A 22693-nucleotide genomic window follows, 5' to 3' on the forward strand; every position below is an offset into this window, starting at 1 on the left:
GTAGATGGTGGCATTCTGTCATCACAAGGGAGAGTTAGAACGCGGAACTATTGGTAGTCTAAACTGTGGCACAAATTTACTATCTTTTCGTAAATGAATGGAAGTGTTTTCAGTCTGAGAGTCTCTCTTCTCTGGCACTAGAGTCCTGCATCAGGCAACAACAACAAAAAAACTGTTGGTGGTCCTGGAGTTAAGAGAGAACTTGGGTAAATACAATTGGGGAATTTCATTTGACATGTGGACTGACGATTTTCGAAAAATAGGCACGGTGGGCTTTTGGTTTTTCTCCCTCTAAAAACATAAATAAATCGTTCAAAATAACAAACTGGCTTTATTTACAAATTAGTAAGAATGTCTCACCCCATGTTCAAGTGTGGCCTTTTCCCCTTTATTCAGATTACAACCGCTCTCTTTCGGTTATTTGAAAACGAAATAATCTCCAAAATATCGTTATTTTTTAAACAAGCCTTAGAAGGTTGGTTGCAATTTCAGTTTAATCCACCAGAAAAGACAGAACAAATAATACAACAAATACTGTGGTTAAACTCAAATATACTATTTGATAATAAAAAAACGTTATCAATTGGAACCTTTATCAAGTGGAAGGGGGAAAAAGTAAGGAACACGTCTGTCGGCCCTGCATTAAAGAACAAAATTGGTTAAAGAAAATTGTGATAAATAAAAATATATACCGGTTTCATTTCAGAACCAAAAAATTGACAGCTGTGCCATATAGATTGCAAAATAGTTGGGAAGAGATTTTAGATGTACCGATTCCATGGCACATGGTTTATGAATTGACACGCAATTTTCCGTTAGTTATAACCTACTGCAGGCCACCTCTGGGTTTGACCTTCTGAATTAATGATTATATTGAAGATAGAAGCCCCCTCTTAATGAGTTCTGAGAGATGATCTGTTATCCAACAATTATTATTATTATTATTATTACTGAATGACAGAGCTGGTCTTGATAAATCAATCAGATTTTTATTTGGAAATGTTAGGATTATGATTGTAAAATTAATCTGATTGTGATTGTAAAATGAATCAGCTGATGCATTGGTCCAGGGCCAGGAGGTATTGGTGGAGAGTCACGTCATTGGCGGAGAGTCAGGCGGCATTGGTGGAGAGTCAGGCGGAGAATAACGAGTTGAAGAGGGCAAGGAACGAGATGGAGTCACAATCTATGCCAGGCACGCCTGTGAGCTCTGGAACTCCACCTCCTGTTTGTGGACTCTTCAAACAATGTGCCATTGATGAAAATACCTGTCTATTTGTGAAAAAAATCAGCCTTATTAACTCTTTAGTCATATCACAGTTCACATATTTACTTATGGTTTTGACTACACCTAGCAACCTGTTTAAATTATATGAGCAAAAAAGATTCCATTTAAGATCCTATTGTCTCACCCCATGTTCAAGATTGGCCTTTTTACCTTTATTCAGTTACAACCGCTCACTTTCGCGTATTTGAAATTTGAAAACAAAATCATCTCAAAAATATCGCTGATCTATCGGTAGTCTAAACTGTTGCACAAATTGAATATCTGTTCGTAAATGAATGGAGGTGTTTTCATTCTGTTAGTCTTTAATAAATACATGTTTTGACGGTTTTGACCAAGTTAATCTGCTCATGTTGTGTGTGTTCAATAATTTGTGACATTGTGGTTCCAATAAAGAATGTAAACAAAATAAATCCTATTCATATTGAATAATCAGATGCGTGTTGCACTTTAAACATTTGGATAATAAAGCATATTTAAATTGGTTGATTTTAATACTTCTGACAGCCAAAATTCTAACTCCACCCATAACTTTTTGGACATTTAAACATTCCCAGAAGGCATGGATTATTATAATCTACTTGCAGGCCTAAAACCTATGGGTGCAAACAACGTTTCCATGATGGGCTATTAGCAGGACAACAGACTCTTCAACCTTTACAAAAGGATAGCTTGGCTAGGTGTGAAAAAAAATCCCCCCAACTTGAAATCTATTAAGTATTCTAAAGTTTTACATTTCTATCTCCAAACCTCATGCAACCGCAAAATGTCAGATAAAGCATATACTGTACAGTACTACTTCATCAACATCTTTATGCTTTCGTTAATAAAAAGAATGATAAACTATTTCAAAATGCAGACGTTAATTTCAACTATCAGCAGGACTATAGACTCTTGCCGAGTTTAGGGACTTTAAATATATTAACGGATCCGTATCGATTTACTATGGGAATAAATATCACTGAATTACATAACATGGGGACTGGTCTTGATAAATCAATCCGATTTTTATTTGGAAATGTTTGGATTATTTTGCTCTTCATTATCACAATATTAAAAACTTTCAAATGCATTCATGAATTAAACCGCTTTAGCCGACATGTTGCGGTTCATCTGATGAAGGTGCACATGGGCCTATTTATATCATGAATATGAATTTGGAGGACAGAAATTATTAAATATTAAAGCATTAGACCTCTCACTAAAGGCGTCAGTCATACAAAAGTTATACTTAAATCCAAACTGGTTTTCTAGCAGATTAGTAAGAATGTCTCACCCCATGTTCAAGAATGGCCTTTTTACCTTTATTCAGATTACAGCTGTCACTTTCGGTTATTTGAAAATGAAATAATACAATAAATATTGTAGTTAAACTCAAATATAACAATTGATTAAAAAAAAACATTATTTTTCAATAAAATGTTTAAAAAGGGTTAAATCTTTGGAAATTATATCATAAATAGGACTGGTAGAGTTATGTCACACATGCAGCTAACACGGAAATGTCTGCTCTACCCAAAATTACAACCAACTAATTGCAGCATTACTGCAAAAATGGAAGCGGAAGGTGGAAAAAGTAAGGAACTTGTCTATCGGCCCTGGAGGTATTTTGAAAACAATAACAAATTATTGTTTTTCACAAGGGCTATTAGTAGGACACAATGTGGTCACAAAAACACCTTTCTGACATAGGGTCCTGCATAACTCTTGATGATGTCATTGAATGTCTCGCCAGCTTTGATCCATACCTGGGGCTGCAGCACGCAAAGTTCTGTTTGTCAGACAAATTATTGTGACAAAACTACAGAACAGTACAAAACAAGAGAACACACATGGTTAATGTTCAGATTTTTTAAAAATATATACTGTACATACAGTTGAAGTCAGAAGATTACATGCACGTTAGCCAAATACATTTAAACTCAGTTTTTCACAATTCCTGACATTTAATCCTAGTAAAAATTCCCTGCCTGTCACACCCTGACCATAGTTTGTTTTGTATGTTTCTTTGTTTTGTTTGGTCAGGGTGTGATGTGGGTGGGCATTCTATGTTGTATGTCTAGGTTGTCTGTTTCTATGTGTTTGGCTTAGTATGGTTCTCAATTAGAGGCAGGTGTCAGTCGTTGTCTCTGATTGGGAGACATATTTAGGTAGCCTGTTTTTCCTTTGGGTTTTGTGGGTGGTTGTATCCTGTGTTAGTGTTTTCACCATACGGGACTGTTTCGGGTTGTTTGTTTTTTATTTTTGTTATTTCGTTAAGTGTTCTGTTTGATTTATTAAATTATCATTATGGACACTTACCACGCTGCATATTGGTCCGATCCTTGCTACTCCTCCTCAGACGAAGAGGACGAAACCCGTTACACTGCCTTAGGTCAGTTAGGATCACCACTTTATTTTAAGAATGTGAAATGTCAGAATAGTAAAGATAATTATTTATTTCAGCTTTTATTTCATCACATTCCCAGTGGGTCAGAAGTTCACATACACTCAATTAGTATTCGGTAGCATTGCCTTTAAATTATTTAACTTGGGTCAAACGTTTCAGGTAGCCTTCCACAAGCTTCCCACAATAAATTGGGTGAATTTTGGCCCATTCCTCCTGACAGAGCTGGTGTAACTGCGAGAGGTTTGTAGGCCTCCTTGCTCGCACACGCTTTTTCAGTTCTGCCCACACATTTTCTATAGGATTGAGGTCAGGGCTTTGTGATGGCCACTCCAATACCTTGACTTTTTGCCACAACTTTGGAAGTATGCTTGGGGTCATTGTCCATTTGGAAGACCCATTTGCGACCAAGCTTTAACTTCCTGACTGATGTCTTGAGATGTTGCTTCAACATATCCACATAATTTACCTTCCTCATGAAGCCATCTATTTTGTGAAGTGCACCAGCCCCTCCTGCAGCAAAGCACCCCCAAAACATGATGCTGCCACCCCCGTGCTTCACGGTTGGGATGGTGTTCTTCGGCTTGCAAGCCTCCCCCTTTTTCCTCCTCAAACATAACATAATAGTTCTATATTTGTTTCATCAGACCAAAGGACAATTCGCCAAAAAGTACGATCTTTGTCCCCATGTGCAGTTGCAAACCATAGTCTGGCGTTTTATGGCAGTTTTGGAGCAGTGGCTTCTTCCTTGCTGAGCGGACTCTCAGGTTATGTCGATATAGGACTTGTTTTACTGTGGATATAGATACTTTTGTACCTGTTTCCTCCAGCATCTTCACAAGGTCTTTTGCTGTTGCTCTGGGATTGATTTGCACTTTTCGCACCAAAGTACGTTCATCTCTAGGAGACAGAATGCGTCTCCTTCCTGAGCGGTATCACGGCTGCGTGGTCCCATGGTGTTTATACTTGCGTACTATTGTTTGTACAGATGAACATGGTACCGTCAGGCGTTTGGAAATTGCTCCCAAGGATGAACCAGACTTGTGAAGGTCTACAATTTGTTTTCTGAAGTCTTGGCTGATTGTCTTTGATTCTTCCATGATGTCAAGCAAAGAGGCACTGAGTTTGAAGGTAGGCCTTGAAATACATCCACAGGTACACCTCCAATTGACTCAAATGATGTCAATTAGCCTATCAGAAGCTTCTAAAGCCATGACATAATTTTCTGGAATTTTCCAAGCTGTTTAAAGGCACAGTCAACTTAGAGTATGTTAACTTCTGGCCCACTGGAATTGTGATACAGTGAATTATAAGTGAAATAATCTGTCTGTAAACAACTGTTTGATAAATTGCTTGTGTCATGCACAAAGTAGATGTCCTAACCGACTTGCCAAAACTATAGTTTGTTAACAAGACATTTGTGAAGTGGTTGAAAAACTAGTTTTAATGACTCCAACCTAAGTGAATGTAAACTTCCAACTTCAACTGTATATAAAACGTGTAACAGAGCCTTTCCATAAGTCCACTCAAGTTTCTTCAACTGTCTTCTGACTGTGATTAGAGCGATGTTGATGTTGTGCTGTGATGCCAGCAGATTCCAGATTGCCTTTGCCGATCACTCATCATCTTCAACCATCAGTTAGTTGATGGCTTGAATAGTCTTGTTGGAAATGGAATACAATGTAAAAATGTGTAACATACAGTAAAGACCAGCAGTCAATTTATTTAAGCATTCTTTTTATCATTATTAGGCCAACTTTACAGTATTGTAGCCTACTGTACCTGTTCCCTTTCCTGGGATTTCGCGTTCGGTGTAACACAGGCGAATAGCACTGTCCGTGACCATATTCCCCAAGTCTAACAGTATTTTACCGACATGTTTAATTATTCAAGGCTCCTTTCTCTTCTCTGTGCTGGAGTTATTTTAAGAATACAAAAGAAGCCATGCACCCTTGATGGGCTATCAGCAGGACAATAGACTATTACCGGGTCCACCAAATGCATTGTTTTCTAACCACATCTGGATGGATCCATAACGAATACTATGGGAATAAATATCACTTAATGACAGAAATATTGGAATAAAGTAGGCTAATGAAGGCAACAAATAGTTGCTTACTGGAACACCCAAAGTCATCCAATTGTTATAATAGGTTTTGGCGGAGAATGACGCGTTGAAGAGGGCGAGGAATGAAATGGAGTCACAATCCATGCCAGGCACACCTGTGAGCTCTGGAATTCCACCTCTGACAGGCAGAGTCAACATATGTGGCGGGTTCGTCAGGTCGTCGGTTCACTCTGACATTTCCAGTTCTCTTCTGACAACAAAACTTGAGGAACTGTTCACCAGGCACAGCAAGGTCCGTCCGGACTGTTATGCTGTTCTGCTATTCCAAGGATGTGTAACCGAAGAGAGATAACACGAGTTGACACAGAATACCAACTGGGATGGATAACAAGGCAAATGTGGCTTACCAGTGAACCTCCGGGTGTTCATCATTAATACTGACTTTCAGAAGTTTCTGTCCATGACTGATGCAACCCGAAAAAGCATTAAAGACAGAGTTAATGAGTACTTCAGGTCATAGAGAAAGTCTGGAAGTGGCCTGCTCTCCCTTATGTAAGGAATTAGGCACATTACCATGTTTACTATGTAATGTAGGGTATGTTTACTTGTCAGACTGCACAGTAGCTTAATAAACATATGCATTTTGAAATAGTAAAAAAATTAAATAGAATACAATAACGTATTTCTATCACGGTAGATGCTGTGTTTTTGGTTGATGGCCAATATTAAAAACAGTCAAATGCATTTGTGAATTCAATCGCTTTATTGTTGAATTATTTAAGACTCCTTTCTCTTCTCTGTGCTGGAGTTCACTTAAGAATAAAGTAGGCTAATGAAGGCAACAAATTGTTGCTTACTGAAACCCAAAGTCATCCAATCGTTATAATAGGATTTGAAGCAATAGCCTACTTGAATGTGGTCAACTATTTCAGCACTGTTTCGCACTGCTCTGAGACAAGCAAGACTACTTAATAAAACCGTTGAAAAAAAATCTAATAAAATAAAATATTTGTAGCACTATAGATGCTGCGGTCAGTCAGAGTTGAGTCCTATTGTAAAGTGTAGCCCAAAGGCCAAAATGGGCAAACTTGCAATGTATTTGATGCTTAAGTACTCTAAAACCAGATTTGCCCCAACAAAAAAATGCATCAACCCCTACAAATATATTAATTTATTATTAACCCTGCATTATAATTGTAGAAAAGCCCCTTAGATATTAATTTAGAATCCTCTAAATTGAATTAGATCTACTACTGTACAAGGACATTTTATTGATTTGCCAGTATTGTCATTTAGAGATTCCGGTAAACTCTTTGATGTTTCCTTTTATGTGTCCTACCAATTATTATTGGATTATTCACCATGGCAACCAACAAAATGTATTTCTTAGTTAGGTTGGCTTTTGTGGAGATCAGACTGTTTTCATTTGATATGTGCGTTTTTGACCAAATGTAAGTCAGAACAAATACTTATTTCACTTTTATAATATTCCTGTTGCTATTGTTAGATGTAAACACAATAAATGCGTATGTAGAGGGGTAACTTTATTCACCAGTTCTCTTACCATTTTGTACGATTGTGTGATTAGCCTACCAGTTGGTGTAACTGTAATGTTAATTCTCTTGAGAGGAATTATGGTGTGTTATTTTTGCCTATTCTCATTGTCCTGTTGGTTTTGTCAGACTGCACAGTAGCCTAATAAACATATGCATTTTGAAATAGTTGTATGTTTTAAATCGAATTCAAACCACGGTAGATGCTGTGTTTTTGGTTGATGCCCAAAATTAAAAAGAGTCAAAAGCATTTGTGAATTCAATCGCTTTATTGTTGAATTATCTAAGGCTCCTTTCTCTTCTCTGTGCTGGAGTTCTTTCAAGAATAAAGTAGGCTAATGAAGGCAACAAATTGTTGCTTCCTGAAACTCTCAAAGTCATCAAATTGTTATAATAGGATTTGAAGCAATAGCCTACCCGCGTGTGGTAAACTATTTCAGCACAGTTTCACGCTGCTCTGAGAAAAGCATGGGGACTGGTCTTGATAAATCAATGAGACTTTATTTTCACTGAATCTCCATTTGGGTATTGTTTAGCCTACAATTATGGTGTGGAAATGTTAGGATTATTTTGCTCTTCACTTTGCGGAAGCCTGTCACGACTTCCGCCGAAGTCGGCTCCTCTCCTTGTTCGGGCGGCGTTCGGCGGTCGACGTCACCGGCTTTCTAGCCATCGCCGCTCCATTTTTCATTTATCCATTTGTTTCGTCTTGTTCGCTGCACACCTGGTTTTCATTCCCCAATCACACTACATGTATTTATTCCTCTGTTCCCCCTCATGTCTTTGTGTGAGATTGTTTTGTGTCTATTTTGACGCTCTATACTGGTATGCATTTATTTCCGTGTTTTATTTCACGAGGTATGTTTATTTGTTTGTACATATTATTGTGACTGTTTGCAAGTTTCCACTTTTGCCAATTGGCTGGAGGTTTCGACGCAGTGGCGTCCGTCTGTTGGTTTCTCCTGCCTAAATAAAGTGTGCGCCTGTTCACAACTCTCTGCTCTCCTGCACCTGACTCCGCTCCCAGTACGCACATCATTGACAGCGCCATATTTTACTAACGAAAACTCTGAGGGTTTAGTTTTTAGTTTTTTGGGGAATAGAAACACCATAATATTAATCAAATTAATTAAGTTACATTTCTTAAAATCAATCCCATATACTATGATCTTACAAAAAAGGTTTTAAATTCTCTCGTACAGCCAATATTGAAAACAGTCAAATGCTTCTCAAAGATGCCCTCTGGTGGTCAAACTAGCACTAACTAGCATTAATGGCAACAATGGCTGACACATAACGTGCCATAGAATTCTGCGGCAGCCCGCAAGCTGTGCTGCAGTATGACGCAACTTCTAAAGGAAGATTCAGTGTAAATTACATTTATTGGACATGATTTAGAAAGGCACACACCTGTCTATATAAGGTCCCACAGTTGACAGTGCATGTCAGAGCAAAAACCAAGCCATGAGGTCGAAGGAATTGTCCATGGAGATACGAGACAGGATTGTGTTGAGGCACAGATCTGGAGAAGGGTACCAAAACATTTCTGCAGCATTGAAAGTCCCCAAGAACACAGTGGCCTCCATCATTCTTACATGGAAGAAGTTTGGAACCACCAACACTCTTCCTAGAGCTGTCCACCCAGCCAAACTGAGCAATTGGGGGAGAGGGGCCTTGGTCAGGGAGGTGACCAAGAATGCGATGGTCCCTCTGACAGAGCTCTACAGTTCCTCTGTGGAGATGGGAGAACCTTCCAGAAGGACAACTATCTCTGCAGCATTACACCAATCAGACCTTTACGGTAGAGTAGCAAGACGGAAGTCACTACTCAGGAAAAGGCACATGACAGCCCACTTAGGAATTCTCTGGTCTGATGAAACCAAGATTAAACTATTTGGCCTGAATGCCAAGCTTCACGTCTGGAGGAAACCTGGACCCATCCCTACGGAGAAGCATGGTGATTGCAGCATCATGCTGTGGGGAAGTTTTTCAGTGACAGGGACTGGGAGATTAGTCTGGATCGAGGCAAAGATAATCCGAGCAAATTACAGAGAGACCCTTGATGAAAACCTGTTCACCTTCCAACAGGACAATGACCCTAAGCACACAGCCAAGATAACACAGGAGTGGCTTTGGGACAAGTCTCTGTATGTCCTTGAGTTGCCCAGCCCGAACCTGCACTTGAACCCGATTGAATATCTATGGAAAGACCTGAAAATAGCTGTGCAGCAACGCTCCCCATCCAACCTCACAGAGCTTGAGAGGATCTGCAAAGAAGAATGGGAGAAACTCCCCAAATACAGGTGTGCCAAGCTTGTAGCGTCATTCCCAAGAAGACTCGATGCTTTAATCGCTGCCAATGGTGCTTTAACAAAGTACTGAGTAAAGGGTCTGAATACTTATGTAAATGTGACATTTCATTTTTTTTTTTTAAATAAATTAGCAAAAAAAATCTAAAAACGTGTTTTTGCTTTGTCATTATTGGGTATTGTGTGTAGATTGATGAGAATAAGGCTGTAACGTAACAAAATGTGGAAAAAGTCAAGGGGTCTGAATACTTTCCGAAGGCACTGTATGTTGTATGCTAAGAGTGCTGAACTGACTTACTGACTGGAGACATGCAAGCAGAAAATACAACATTTGTGATTTAGTGACAATCATGTACAGTTGTTAAACCTCTGTTATGGCAGAGAGAGAAGTCGCCCCAAAAAAGGAGAGCAGAGTTAAACCTGCCAAGACATGCCATTATATAAGTTGAAGCCTTTTAAAAGCAGCTTAGTAAAACGCCAGCTATCAGAAGATTTGAGATGTACAGTAAATGGCAAGTTTTGGGAAGCTAAAGTTTGTACAGGGATGTATTAAGTACATTTCTGCTTACAAGCCAATGTAAATTAAGAGCCACTAAGGCACTTGAGTGACGATGCCAAAGAGTGAGGCTTCTTAGGTATTACAGTCCCCAGTTTAATCAAGTCATTGCCTTTCTACTGTAAATACTAGAACATATATTCAAACCTAACGAAGTATTGGTCATATTATCTGTCCTCTTACCTCCAAAGTAGAGGTTGTCTCCTGCGTCCATGTGGTCCGCCAGCTCGATGGTTGAGGACGGCTCGTTGTCCAGAGTCATGGTGACCTGGAGACTTCGGGAGCTGAGACTCACGGAGTGCCACAGTCCATCATTCACTCTGTGACCTGTGGAGACAGCAGGGTGAAGGTTCTGGGTGATTTGGAGACTTTAAAATACACTATCAATCTCTGCACATCACTGTTATTTTACCATAGCAACTACACTGTTCTAAAAACAATTTACGAAAAAAACGGACAGTTTTATATTTAGATATACAATCTGTTTGTCTGCAACAAACCTCTGCATTCACTCGGTTGCTCTCGCAGCTGTTGACTTTATGGATCTCCCTCCACACACACATTTCATATAGTTTCCCTTACATTATCAAATGAACAAAGGATCACCCACAACCCCCATCTGTTGTGTTTGTAGTTCCATTCTGAGAAGGAACCAATGGTAAACCTCACTGGTATAATCTTTGGTTTTTGATTTAATTAAGCTCAGGCCTTTACAGTGAAGGGCATCCAAGCTCTGTGTGTGTCTGCTCTGTCTACAATCCCCTCTGTGCTTGCCATCTGCTCGCAGGGTTGCAGGCTAGGAGAATTACAATGGAATGTAATTAAATGTGCTAGATTTCAGGCAGTAAATTGTTTGAAACAAACAAAAAAGCACACCTGGTTCAAACATTGACTATGAAAAGCCTCCAACATGCAACAGATGGAGGACAACCTCGGATTGTTACTGATAACATCTTGATTATGTTGCAGTGAGTGAGATCAGTCTCAAATGAGCACACGGAGACGGGTCAAACATAACTCTGTCTGACTGCTATGTCTTGCTAAGCATGTAAAAATGACTAAATCCAATAATATGGAATCCCACCTCCATGCATATTTCATCTCCCCATTGTTAAAAAATGGACAAAACCAAATGCTTATCTTTTTGTGTGACAGACCTGGGTTCAAATACTATTTAAGGCATTTCAATTACTTTTCAATACATTTCAAAACAAGTATTCAGATAACCTTGATTTGAAAAACAGACATTTTTCTCAATACATTGCAATCAATGGAAAAAGACAAGTGTCACAAGGTTGATGTTTATGTCAATACATTGCATTCAATGGCAAAAAGATGAGTGTCACAGGGTGGATGTTTATGACATACATTGCATTCAATGGGAAAAGATGAGTGTCACAGGGTTGACGTGTATGTCAGAACATTGCAGACAATGTGGAACAATTAGTGACAGTGATGACGCTTATGTCAATAGGAAAATATTAGTGTCACAGGGTTGAAGCTTATGTCAATACATTGCAGTCAATGGGAAAAGATGAGTGTCACAGGGTTGATTCCTAAGTGAATACATTCCACTCAATGGGGGAAGATTAACATCACAACATGGAAGCATAGAGAAAGGCATCAGACATGAACCATCCTCTCTCTCTGCCTCCTTCCCTCTCTCTCTCTCTCCTATCTCTTTCCACCCTCTCTCCTTCACCCTCTCCCTCTTTCTCCCTCCTTCTTTCACTACACTGAAGTCCACAAGCGAAGGGAAAAGGTGAGAGGAGGAGAGCATGTAGATGCAAGAAGGAATTATACATTGAGCAAGTGATCATGCTGTTGTATGTGGCTGCTATGAACTGTGTTTGCGTGTGATCAGCGGTGTATTCATTCCGCCGATTCTAGGGCTGTCCCTGACTAAAACAAATGTTGGTCAACCGGGAGTCGTCTGTTTTTGGTCAAAAACTATTGGTCAAAAAAATGATTATGTGTATTTTTCCATATATAGACCCACCCTATGTTTGAATAGAATTAACTATATGATGTTACTTGAGCATGTCTAATGCTTTAAGCACTGCGATTTAAAAATGAAGACACAAATTACTAGAGGGAGCCAGAGATCAATTCAGAGAGATCAATTCCACCAGAAGACAAAAACCTGTTCCTGATCCTACTGCTTCTGCTGCATGCTGCTGCTGGCCTTATGCTCCTGAAGTTGCCAGTAATAAACAACATTTTACATTTGGAGTGGCAAGTTATCATACCATTTCTATTGATCTGCGTGCCAGTTATGATTTTCATACTCACATTTTCATTTCATGTGTCATGTGGTTATTCAAAATTATATATAAATGAAAATGATACAAATATAAAAGTAACTTCTATTGCCATTGCCAATATGTAAAAAATAGCCTACATAAAGCCATCATATAAAAACATTGCAGCCTGCAGGTAGAAGATATCCTGATAAAAATGAATATCCTATAAATCACATTGGATATGCATGGCCTGTCTGCAAGGAACTTGAAACATTGTATCAGCTATTAACTTGGTCCGCCAAAAGCTCCTGCTAGCAAACTTGCAACATTGTATAAAATATTCTGGGCCCTCAGACTTTCAGGTGCCAGTGAGCTCCCGGACAGACAGACACAGCTGTAGGCTATTTGCCCAAGGGATAAAAAGTAATCAGGTAGGCCTTTTTTATGACGTTTCACCGGATCAGAGCATTACATTTTTTTCCCCTTTCATGCTGAGTAGTTATTGAAAGGGAGAGAGCTGGAAAGATTTTTCAAATAAGCTAGGTTGAGGAACTATTCTCATTCTCAATGGATGTAAAAACAGACTTGTTTACTTGCTGTTTGAGGCGAAGAAAAATGGTGAGTTACGACAATCTGAAATAGTATCAGATCCCCAAATGGGCACATTTATAAGCCTACATTTGCGCGCAGGCCAGGTAGCCTAGGCCTACTTCTATGTGTAAACAGGTGCGTGTTCTTACTCAAGACTGACAGGAACACTCCAAACAAAAGACAATTAATACTTGTAAATGGAATGAAATAAACCAAAACCTTTTTCTCACAAGTGTAGCCTAGGTTGTGCGCTCCGCAAATAATGTGTCCACTCCTACGAACACAACGGTAAGACTGTAATAATATATTGAATGTATTAACAGAAATTACCGTAACCAAACAAACATACAAACAAACATAGTCCTCTCAGACAGGCCTGAATCCAACAGGTGTCTCGTGTGCCATATTGTCACGGAACTCTAGTTCTTCCTCCTCCTCGGACGAGGAGAGGAGAGAGGGATCGGAAGACCAATTTGCAGCGAGGTAGGATGACATAATAATCTTTATTAACAAGACGAACTAAACACACGAAGAACACTTGATAATTTTACAAAACAACAAAACGAAGTAGACAGACCTGAACGAGAGAACTTACATAAAACATGAAGAACGCACGAACAGGAACAGACTACATATACTAACGACAACGAAACAGTCCCGTGTGGTGCGAACATACACTGACACGGAAGACAACCACCCACGACAAACAATGTGAAACAACCTCCCTATGTATGTCTCTCAATCAGAGGAAAACGAAAACACCTGCCTCTGATTGAGAGCCATACAAGGTCAATTAACCCTGACACTAAACAAGGAACAAACACAGAGAATGCCCACCCAGCTCACGTCCTGACCAACAAAACAAAGCTATACAAAAGGAAAACAAGGTCAGGAACGTGACACATATGTATATATTTTTTTATATATTTGCAACTGCTTCACTAAAAGAATCTTGGTCGACCAACAGCCTATCGACCAAACAATCGACTAAATTGGGTCAGCCCTAGCAGATTCTGTTGAAAAATGTTTCTTAAAACTTCTTAGGGATCAAATCCCGTTAACGGGATCGATTTGACAACATCCAGTGAAATGGCAGAGCGCCAAATTCAAATTGAATTACTATAAATATTAAACTTTCATGAAATCACACGTAATACACCAAATTAAAGCTACACTTGTTGTTAATCCAGCCAACATGTCAGATTTCAAAAAGGCTTTACGGCGAAAGCAAACCATGCGATTATCTGAGGATAGCACCCCACCAAACAAACACATGACATTCATATTTCAACCCGCCGGGCGCAACACAAAACTCAGAAATAACGATATAATTCATGCCTTACCTTTGAAGATCTTCTTTTGTTGGCACTCCAAAATGTTCCATAAACATCACAAATGGTCCTTTTGTTCAATAAATTCCGTCGTTATATATCCAAAATGTCAATTTATTTGGCGCGTTTGATCCAGAAAAACACCGGTTCCAACTCGCGCAACATGACTACAAAATATCTAGTTAGTTACCTGTAAACTTGTTCCAAACATTTCAAATAACTTTCCTAATACAACTTTAGGTATTTGTTTACGTAAATAATCGATAAAATTTAAGACTGGAAAACTGTGTTCAATACCGGACGAAAACAAAGTGGAGCGTGCTTTCAGGTCGCGCGCCTCTAACAAACAGTACACTTCACTTGACCCTCGTTCTGAACTGCCCTACTTCTTCATTTCTCAAAGGAAAAATATCAACCAATTTCTAAAGACTGTTGACATCTAGTGGAAGCGATAGGAACTGCAAGCAAGTGCCTTATAAATCCAGATCCCCATAGAAAACACATTGAAAAGAGAGTGACCTCATAAAAAATTATCCTGGATGGTTTGTCCTCAGGGTTTCGCCTGCCAAATAAGTTCTGTTATACACAGACATCATTCAAACAGTTTTAGAAACTTCAGTGTTTTCTATCCAAATCTACTAATAATATGCATATCCTAGCTTCTGGGCCTGAGTAGCAGGCAGTTTACTTTGGGCACGCCTTTCATCCGGATGTGAAAATATCGCCCCCTAGCCTTAAGAAGTTTTAAGTGGAAGCAAAAGGAACAAAACGTGGATAAACATATCTGAATTTGTACAATAGAAACTATAGTTTCAAACTGTTGGACTAATGATTACACCCTAGATCAGCAAGATGCAGGCGAGAGTGTGCAAGGCGGTATTGAATGTATCACTGTCTATCACTTTGATTACTCTCATTTTTCTCTTTACCTGTGCACCTATGTTGTAAACTTTCATTCATAGGCTAGGTTGTAGCAACTTCATGGTGGATTTAGGGAAAACGTAAGTATCATGTAGTAGCCAATGTTACACTGAGCTGGGTGGAATATGAATGAGAGTCATCCAATATGCTGTAATAGAAATTAGGCTGTGCTCATAAAAAAAAATATTGCCCTCCCTGATCTTAAACGGCACCGACCGCCACTGCGGTTAGGATAGGGTAAGGGTTGAGCTGGGAGTGGACATGAAGCTAGGGTTAGGGTTAAGGCCTAGAGTTAATGTAACCTCGAGTTAATGTGCTTTTGAGTGACATCGGGAGAACGGTTGAGACTAGAAACAACATTTTTTTAACAGACGCTCCCGATGAACGCAAGCCTACATATGACCATGTGCAATTAATTATTCACAGTGAAAACTTGGTCCACAGTGAACAAGGCTTTTCTTTCAAAGAAAAGCATTACCTACAGCCCCCACATAACTATGACGGCCCATTGACTGCGATTGAGCTAGCTAAATATCTGAGGCTCGCATCCGACCCTAACCCGCTAATATAGAAAATGTGCTGTAGGCTACAGTCAGAGACGACATAACAATTATTTTGACAAGGGGATACCTGTATTTGATATTTGGTATTTGATAGTCAACTTGTCTATAATTAGATACATGCAGCTTCTCATCTGTCATTATATGTTGCCCTAGAATACTGAAATAAACCTTTGCTCACCAGAATAATGTCATAAATTGATAGAATAAATGCTTCAATCAAGTTGACATCGGTAAAGTTTTCTCTGCTTCGTTTGCAGAGCAAAGCCGTTTAAGGACAGGGGAGAAAATGTAATAACACAAAACAAATTGAAATATATTCTGTGTAAAATTTCAAAATGATATCAGTTTGACCAGTTGTAAGAAATTATAAAGCTGTAAAAAGTTACACACCATGTTTCTGATAAGATTTCAGGTTGGCTTGGGTGCACATTTTATGTGGTTGAAATACTATCAGCTTTTATGAAGCTGATAAAGATAGCACCTCTACAGATGGTCCTTAACTGGACATTTGCATTCTCTCAAGATGGTGAAATGAATAAATCATATTTCTTCACTCCAGTTCCCAGGTCAAAATGTACAGTTGAAGTGGGGAATTTGCATACACCTCAGCCAAATACATTGAAACTCAGTTTTTCACAATTCCTGACATTTAATCCTAGTAAAAAATCCCTGTCTTAGGTCAGTGAGGATCACCACTTTGTTTTAAGAATGTGAAATGTCAGAATAATAGTAGAGAGAATGATTTATTTCAACTTGTATTTCTTTCATCACATTCCCAGTGGGTCAGAAGTTTACATACACTCAATTAGTTTTTGGGTCTAACATTGGGGTCTAACTGGGGTCTAACATTTCGGGTAGCCTTCCACAAGCTTCCCAGAATAAGTTGTGTGAATTTTGGCCCATTTCTCCTGACAGAGCTAGTGTAACTGAGTCAGGTTTGTAGGCCTCCTTGCTCGCACACGCTTTTTCAGTTCTGCCCATACATTTTCTATAGGATTGAGGTCAGGGCTTTGTGCTGGCCACACCAATACCTTGACTTTGTTGTCCTTAAGCCATTTTGCCACAACTTTGGAAGTATGCTTGGGGTCATTGTCCATTTGGATGACATTTGCGACCAAGCTTTAACTTCCTGACAGATGTCTTCAGATGTTGCTTCAATACATCCACATAATTTTCCTGCCTCATGATGCCATCTATTTGTAAAGTGCACCAGTCCCTCCCGCAGCACCCCCACACCATGATGCTGCCACCCCCGTGCTTCACGGTTGGGATGGTGTTCTTCGGCTTGCAAGCTTCACCCTTTTTCCTCCAAAAAACCATAACGATGGTCATTATGGCCATTATGGCCATTTTTGTTTCATCAGACCAGTGGACATTTCTCCAAAAAGTACAATCTTTGTCCCCATGTGCAGTTGCAAACTGTAGTCTGTCTTTTTTATGGCGGTTTTGGAGCAGTGGCTTCTTCCTTGCTGAGCGGCCTTTCAGGTTACGTCGATATAGGACTCGTTTTACTGTGGATATAGATACTTTTGTACCTGTTTCCTCCAGCATCTTCACAAGGTCTTTTGCTGTTGTTCTGGGATTGACTTACACTTTTCACACCAAAGTACGTTCATCTCTAGGAGACAGAATGCATCTCCTTCCTGAGCAGTATGATGGCTGCATGGTTCCATGGTGTTTATACTTGCGTACTATTGTTTGTACAGATGAATGTGGTACCTTCAGGGGTTGGAAATTGCTCCTAAGGATGAACCAGACTTGTGGAGGTCTACCATTTTTTCTGAGGTATTGGCTGATTTCTTTTGATTTTCCCATGATGTCAACCAAAGAGGCACTGAGTTTGAAGGTAGGCCTTGAAATACATCCACAGGAACACCTCCAATTGACTCAAATTATGTCAATTAGCCTATCAGAAGCTTCTAAAGCCATGACATAATTTTCTGGAATTTTCCAAGCTGTTTAAAGGCACAGTCAACTTAGTGTATGTAAACTTCTAACCCACTGGAATTGTGATACAGTGAATTATAAGTGAAATAATCTGTCTGTAAACAATTGTGGGAAAAATTACTTGTGTCATGCACAAAGTAGATGTCCTAACCAACTTGCAAAAACTACAGTTTGTTAACAAGACACTTGTGGAGTGATTGAAAAACGAGTTTTAATAACTCCGACTTCAACTGTACATTTGATATATAATTTTACTGCAAGAAAAAATATGAATTCTGCAGGAGTTCATATTAAGGCTATGGGAGAGGATATAGACCTACAGTCAGTCTCCAGATTTTAGTTTCCATTTAACCCATCTGAACAGTAGGCTACAGTTCCATTGACGTGCCATAGACATATTCGAAGTCCCCGTCTTGTGACTGTCAAATGTGTATAGCATGCTACACAATCATCACACATAACTGCAACCATATTCTTTTACCACTTCCCAAACTCTCCATTTCGCAGCTTTATTCTTATTGAATTAAACTCCGACATTGTCCTTTTTGCCTCAGTGGATCGACTAACTTTTTTCACCAGTTCCCAAAAGCATTTGGCGATTGGCGTGTAGGCTATTTGGCACGCATACGGTTAGGCCCTAAAGCTTAGGCTTACGCAATATTGCCAGATATACAACAAAATAATGATAGAAAAACCTCAATGTAGCCTACAGATACACCCATCCTTTAGCCATAAAATATTTAATTACCCTAACCTCGCTCGCCCTTCGGATATACAGTGCCTTTGGGAAGTATTCAGAGCTCTTGACTTTTTCCACACTTTGTTAGGTTACAGCCTTATTCTAAAATTGTTTTTATCTCCTCATCAACCTACACACAATTTCCCATAATGATGAAGCAAAAACATGTTTAGACATTTTTACTAATTTATATTTAAAAAAAATTAAATATTACATTTCAGAACTATTCAGACCCTTTACTAAGTATTTTGTTGAAGCACCTTTGGCAGTGATTACAGCCTTGAGTCTTCTTGGGTATGACACTACAAACTTGGCACACCTGTATTTGGGGCATTTTTCCTATTCTTCTCTGCAGATCCTCTCAAGCTCTGTCATGTTGGTTAGGAAGCGCTGCTACACAGCTATTTTCAGGTCTCTCCAGAGATGTTCAAACGGGTTCAAGTCCGGGATCTGACTGGGCCACTCAAAGATATTCAGAGACTTGTCCCAAAGCCACTCCTGTGTTGTCTTGGCTGTGTGCTTAGGGTCATTGTCCTGTTGGAAGGTGAACCTTCGCCCCAGTCTCAGGTCCTGAGAGCTGTGGAGCAGGTTGTCATCAAGGATCTCTCTGTACTGTGCTCCATTCATCTTTCCCTCGATCTTGACTAGTCTCCCAGTCCCTGTCGCTGAAAAACATCCCCACACTATGATGCTGCCACCACCAAGCTTCACCGTAGGGATGGTGCCAGGTTTCCTCCAGACATGACGCTTGGCATTCAGGCCAATCTTGGTTACATCAGATGAGATAATCGTGTTTCTCATGGTCTGAGAGTCCTTTAAGTGCCTTTTGGCAAACTCCAAGCGGGCTGTCATGTGCCTTTTACTGAGTAGTGGCTTTCATCTGTCCACTACCAGACATGCCTGATTGGTGGAATGCTGCAGATATGGTTGTCCTTCTGGAAGGTTCTCCTGTCTCCACAGAGGAACTCTAGAGCTCTGTCAGAGTGACCATCAGGTTCTTGGTCACCTCCCTGACCAAGGCCCTTCTCCCCCGATTGCTCAGTTTGGCCGGGCGGCCACCTCTAGGAAAAGTCTTGGTGGTTCCAAACTTCTTCCATTGAAGAATGATGGAGGCCACTGTGTTCTTGGGGACCTTCAATGCTGCAGAGATGTTTTGGTACCCTTCCCAAGATCTGTGCCTCAACACAATCCTGTCTCTGAGCTCAACAGACAATTCCTTCAACCGTATGGCTTGCTTTTTGCTCTGACATGCACTGTCAACTGTGGGACCTTTATATAGACAGGTGTGTGCCTTTCCAAATCATGTCCAATCAATTGAATTTACCACAGGTGGATTATAATCAATTTGTAGAAACATCTCACAGATAATCAATGGAAACAGGATGCACCTGAGCTCAATTTTGAGTCTCATAGCAAAGGGTCTGAATACTTACGTAAATAAGGTATCTGTTTTTTATTTTTAATACATTTGCAAACATTTCTAAAAACCTGTTTTTCGCTTTGTCTTCATGGGGTATTGTGTGTAGATTGCTGAGGGATTTATTTAATTTAATACATTTTCGAATAAGGGTGTAACGTAACAAAATTTGGAAAAAGTTAAGGGGTCTGAATACTTTCCGAAGACACTAACTGTGGGGACATCGGGCTATGAGTCAACCTGCACATCACTACCCTGTAACACTCACATTTTACCATTGATGGCAATGTATTGTGAAAAACGTCAGCTACTGTGACATTTTACCTTTTGCAAAAAACGTGACAGGATTACATTTTCCTACCATATCATGTATACAAGAAGTTGAATATTGCAATGAATTTGGAAATACACTTGGTAAGTATTTGAAAATAGTCAAATACACTGACTCAAATACATTACGTTGCATTAACTCAGGTATTTGACAATTGTATTTTAAATAAGTATTTTTTTTAAAAAATACATTCAAATACAATTTGGTCGACTATTTGGTACTTGTTTTGGGCTGTGTATTTGAAAATAATTAAATACACAGAAAAAAGCATTAAAATACGTAATACTCAAAAACACATGTATTTGAACACAGGTCTGGTTTGTGAACTCAGAACTGAATGGATTCTCTCCTCTTATAAGCTTTACTCATAATCTTTACTATCTCTATCAGACTATCTGTGTGTAAAACCACAAACATACTCTGCAGTAATATAATGGGTTTCTCATTGTCTGCCTGCTTCACTAGAAAACAATAGCCTTTTATAATCTGAGTCCCCATAGGCAGAACCACTGATTCCAGCCCATAGTGTGGGTCAGTTAGGCTAGAGGCTGTTGGCCTGGCCCTCACCGGTGGAGACCTCTTCTTTCTGCTGGGCTGACGTGTGGTGGGTCAGGCGCAGCCGGCTGTTGCTTATCTGCAGCTCCAGTCTCTGGGGCTCCAGGGACAGCTGGGTGGAGAGCAGTAGCCCGTCTGGGTTCCATGTTCTGAACTGGAAACGCACCGTGAAGCCTCCTGAAGCAGACGGCGTGGCCGGGAGCAACAGGAAGCTGCTGCTGGAGCTCAGGAATGTGGTGGACACCAGCTGGGGCTGCGAGCACGAGAAGGTCACGTTGCCCTGGTGACACACATGGAACACAGTCTTACAGTCACCTTGCCCCGATCAAGATCAACTTTCAACATTTAGGGGTTAATTAAAAATCCTTACTAGCCCCCTTCTAGAAAGAGAGAAAGAAAATGGCGGGTATAGTACGAGACCAAAAAAAGGAGAGAGAACAATAGAGAGAACAGTGGAATGAGATAAAATCAACTCTGTAGGGAGCTAGGTTACATGCCACTGCCAACCCCACTATGACTCCTAGGGACAGGAAGAGCCAGTACAGAGGACATGAGTTCCTGTACACAGGAAAAGGTCAGAGCAGTGTGGGGATGAACACATCATCGATCCTGGTGACATGGAGTGGCAGCGACATGGAGCACGTTAACTAAACCTTCCACAGGGACTCTTCCATCAAATCAACCAAACTTGATTTCAGTATCCTTCTATTTCAATAGGCTGACACTAACTCACACCGAGTTATTGATAACTTATTTATGCTAATGCTATTTCAGTGTTAGCGGATTTGTTGTTAGAGGTTGGGTGACACCCGTTGTGTGTCACACCTCTTGTGTTTGGGGCTGTAATACCACTGAGACAGAGGTTTTCTCAAGGTTAATATCCATTAAGATGTATCATTTAGGGGCTGCACAAGGCCCTGACATCTCCGAGAGGACTACCTTAAATAATGCAATTTACCTCGGGCTACAGGAGGTAATAATACCTCTATATTGAATGGATCACTGAATACAGCTCCTGCTCCAACTCATCACTGAGCCCTGATCTCTTTCCAAAATAAGAGTAAGAGAAGAAAATAGAAGACTATTCTCTCAGCTCTAAGTGGTTCTTGCCATGCACCCTGTATTCCCATGGATACCTATCCGTAGTCTGTAATTTGTTATGCAACAACTGTTATGGTTCACTAGTTCTCTAAGGTTAGGTGTTGTTAACCTCCACTTCTAACACAATGGAGCATTATCACTTACATAAGTTAATATATTGGTAATTCAGCGCAAAATAAATGTGGCCTTGGCCTACAGTTTATGCATTAAAAATGAGTAGCTGAAAAGCTTTTACCACACTGTAGATCTGAGGCTTGCGTCGCTTGGCTAGGTCAATGATGTTGATCCCGTTGTAGTAGAGGTTCTCGATGCAACCATGGAAGTTCTTCCTCAGGAAGGTGCCAGGCTTACCTGGTAGTGGGATGCCCCCGAAGCTGAGCTTTGATGAGGAAAGAAGGTGAAATATATAAAGAAATAGAAGAAAAGTCCTACGAAAGTATAGTGTCAGGTGTCAGGTTGAAACGAGATGTCAGGTTCTAATGAGATAGACCAAGTATTATTCTTAATCTCACCCTGGTATTGGGTTAATGTGTTTTTCTGACTGGATGCTGGTGGTGTAATCTACTCAGACCTACTGTAAGGAAATATTATGGATGTTTGGATAGACACACCTCATAGTCCACCTCCAGAGAGTCTCCTTCCCCCTTGGTCCTGAAGTGTTGCGTGTGGGTGTCCACGGTGAGGTTGACCTGCTTGTTGAAGCGCTCGATGAGAACAGAGTGCCAGTGCTGGTCATCCAGAAGACTGCCCAGAGTGACCGCAACACGACCACTGCTGAACCGCAACCGGGTGTCATC

At 40.0% G+C, this 22693-nt stretch overlaps 1 protein-coding gene across 2 annotated transcripts in view; it reads right to left on the reverse strand.

Annotated features, from left to right (window-relative positions):
- Positions 1 to 22693, reverse strand: part of LOC120058285 (contactin-associated protein-like 5) — an 81615-nt gene that overhangs the window by 30372 nt on the left and 28550 nt on the right. Inside the window, exons 4-7 of one of the 2 annotated variants that reach the window (XM_039006835.1) lie at positions 22508 to 22692; positions 22135 to 22275; positions 20808 to 21075; positions 10341 to 10484 (exon numbers count right to left, since the gene is read on the reverse strand). In XM_039006835.1, the coding sequence (XP_038862763.1) occupies positions 10341 to 10484; positions 20808 to 21075; positions 22135 to 22275; positions 22508 to 22692 (738 nt within the window). Of the gene's footprint in view, positions 1 to 10340; positions 10485 to 20807; positions 21076 to 22131; positions 22276 to 22507; position 22693 lie in introns of both variants that reach the window. The other variant, XM_039006834.1, reaches the window with a different exon arrangement.

The sequence above is a fragment of the Salvelinus namaycush genome, chromosome 13 (assembly GCF_016432855.1).
Source record: "Salvelinus namaycush isolate Seneca chromosome 13, SaNama_1.0, whole genome shotgun sequence".
NCBI lineage: Eukaryota > Metazoa > Chordata > Actinopteri > Salmoniformes > Salmonidae > Salvelinus > Salvelinus namaycush.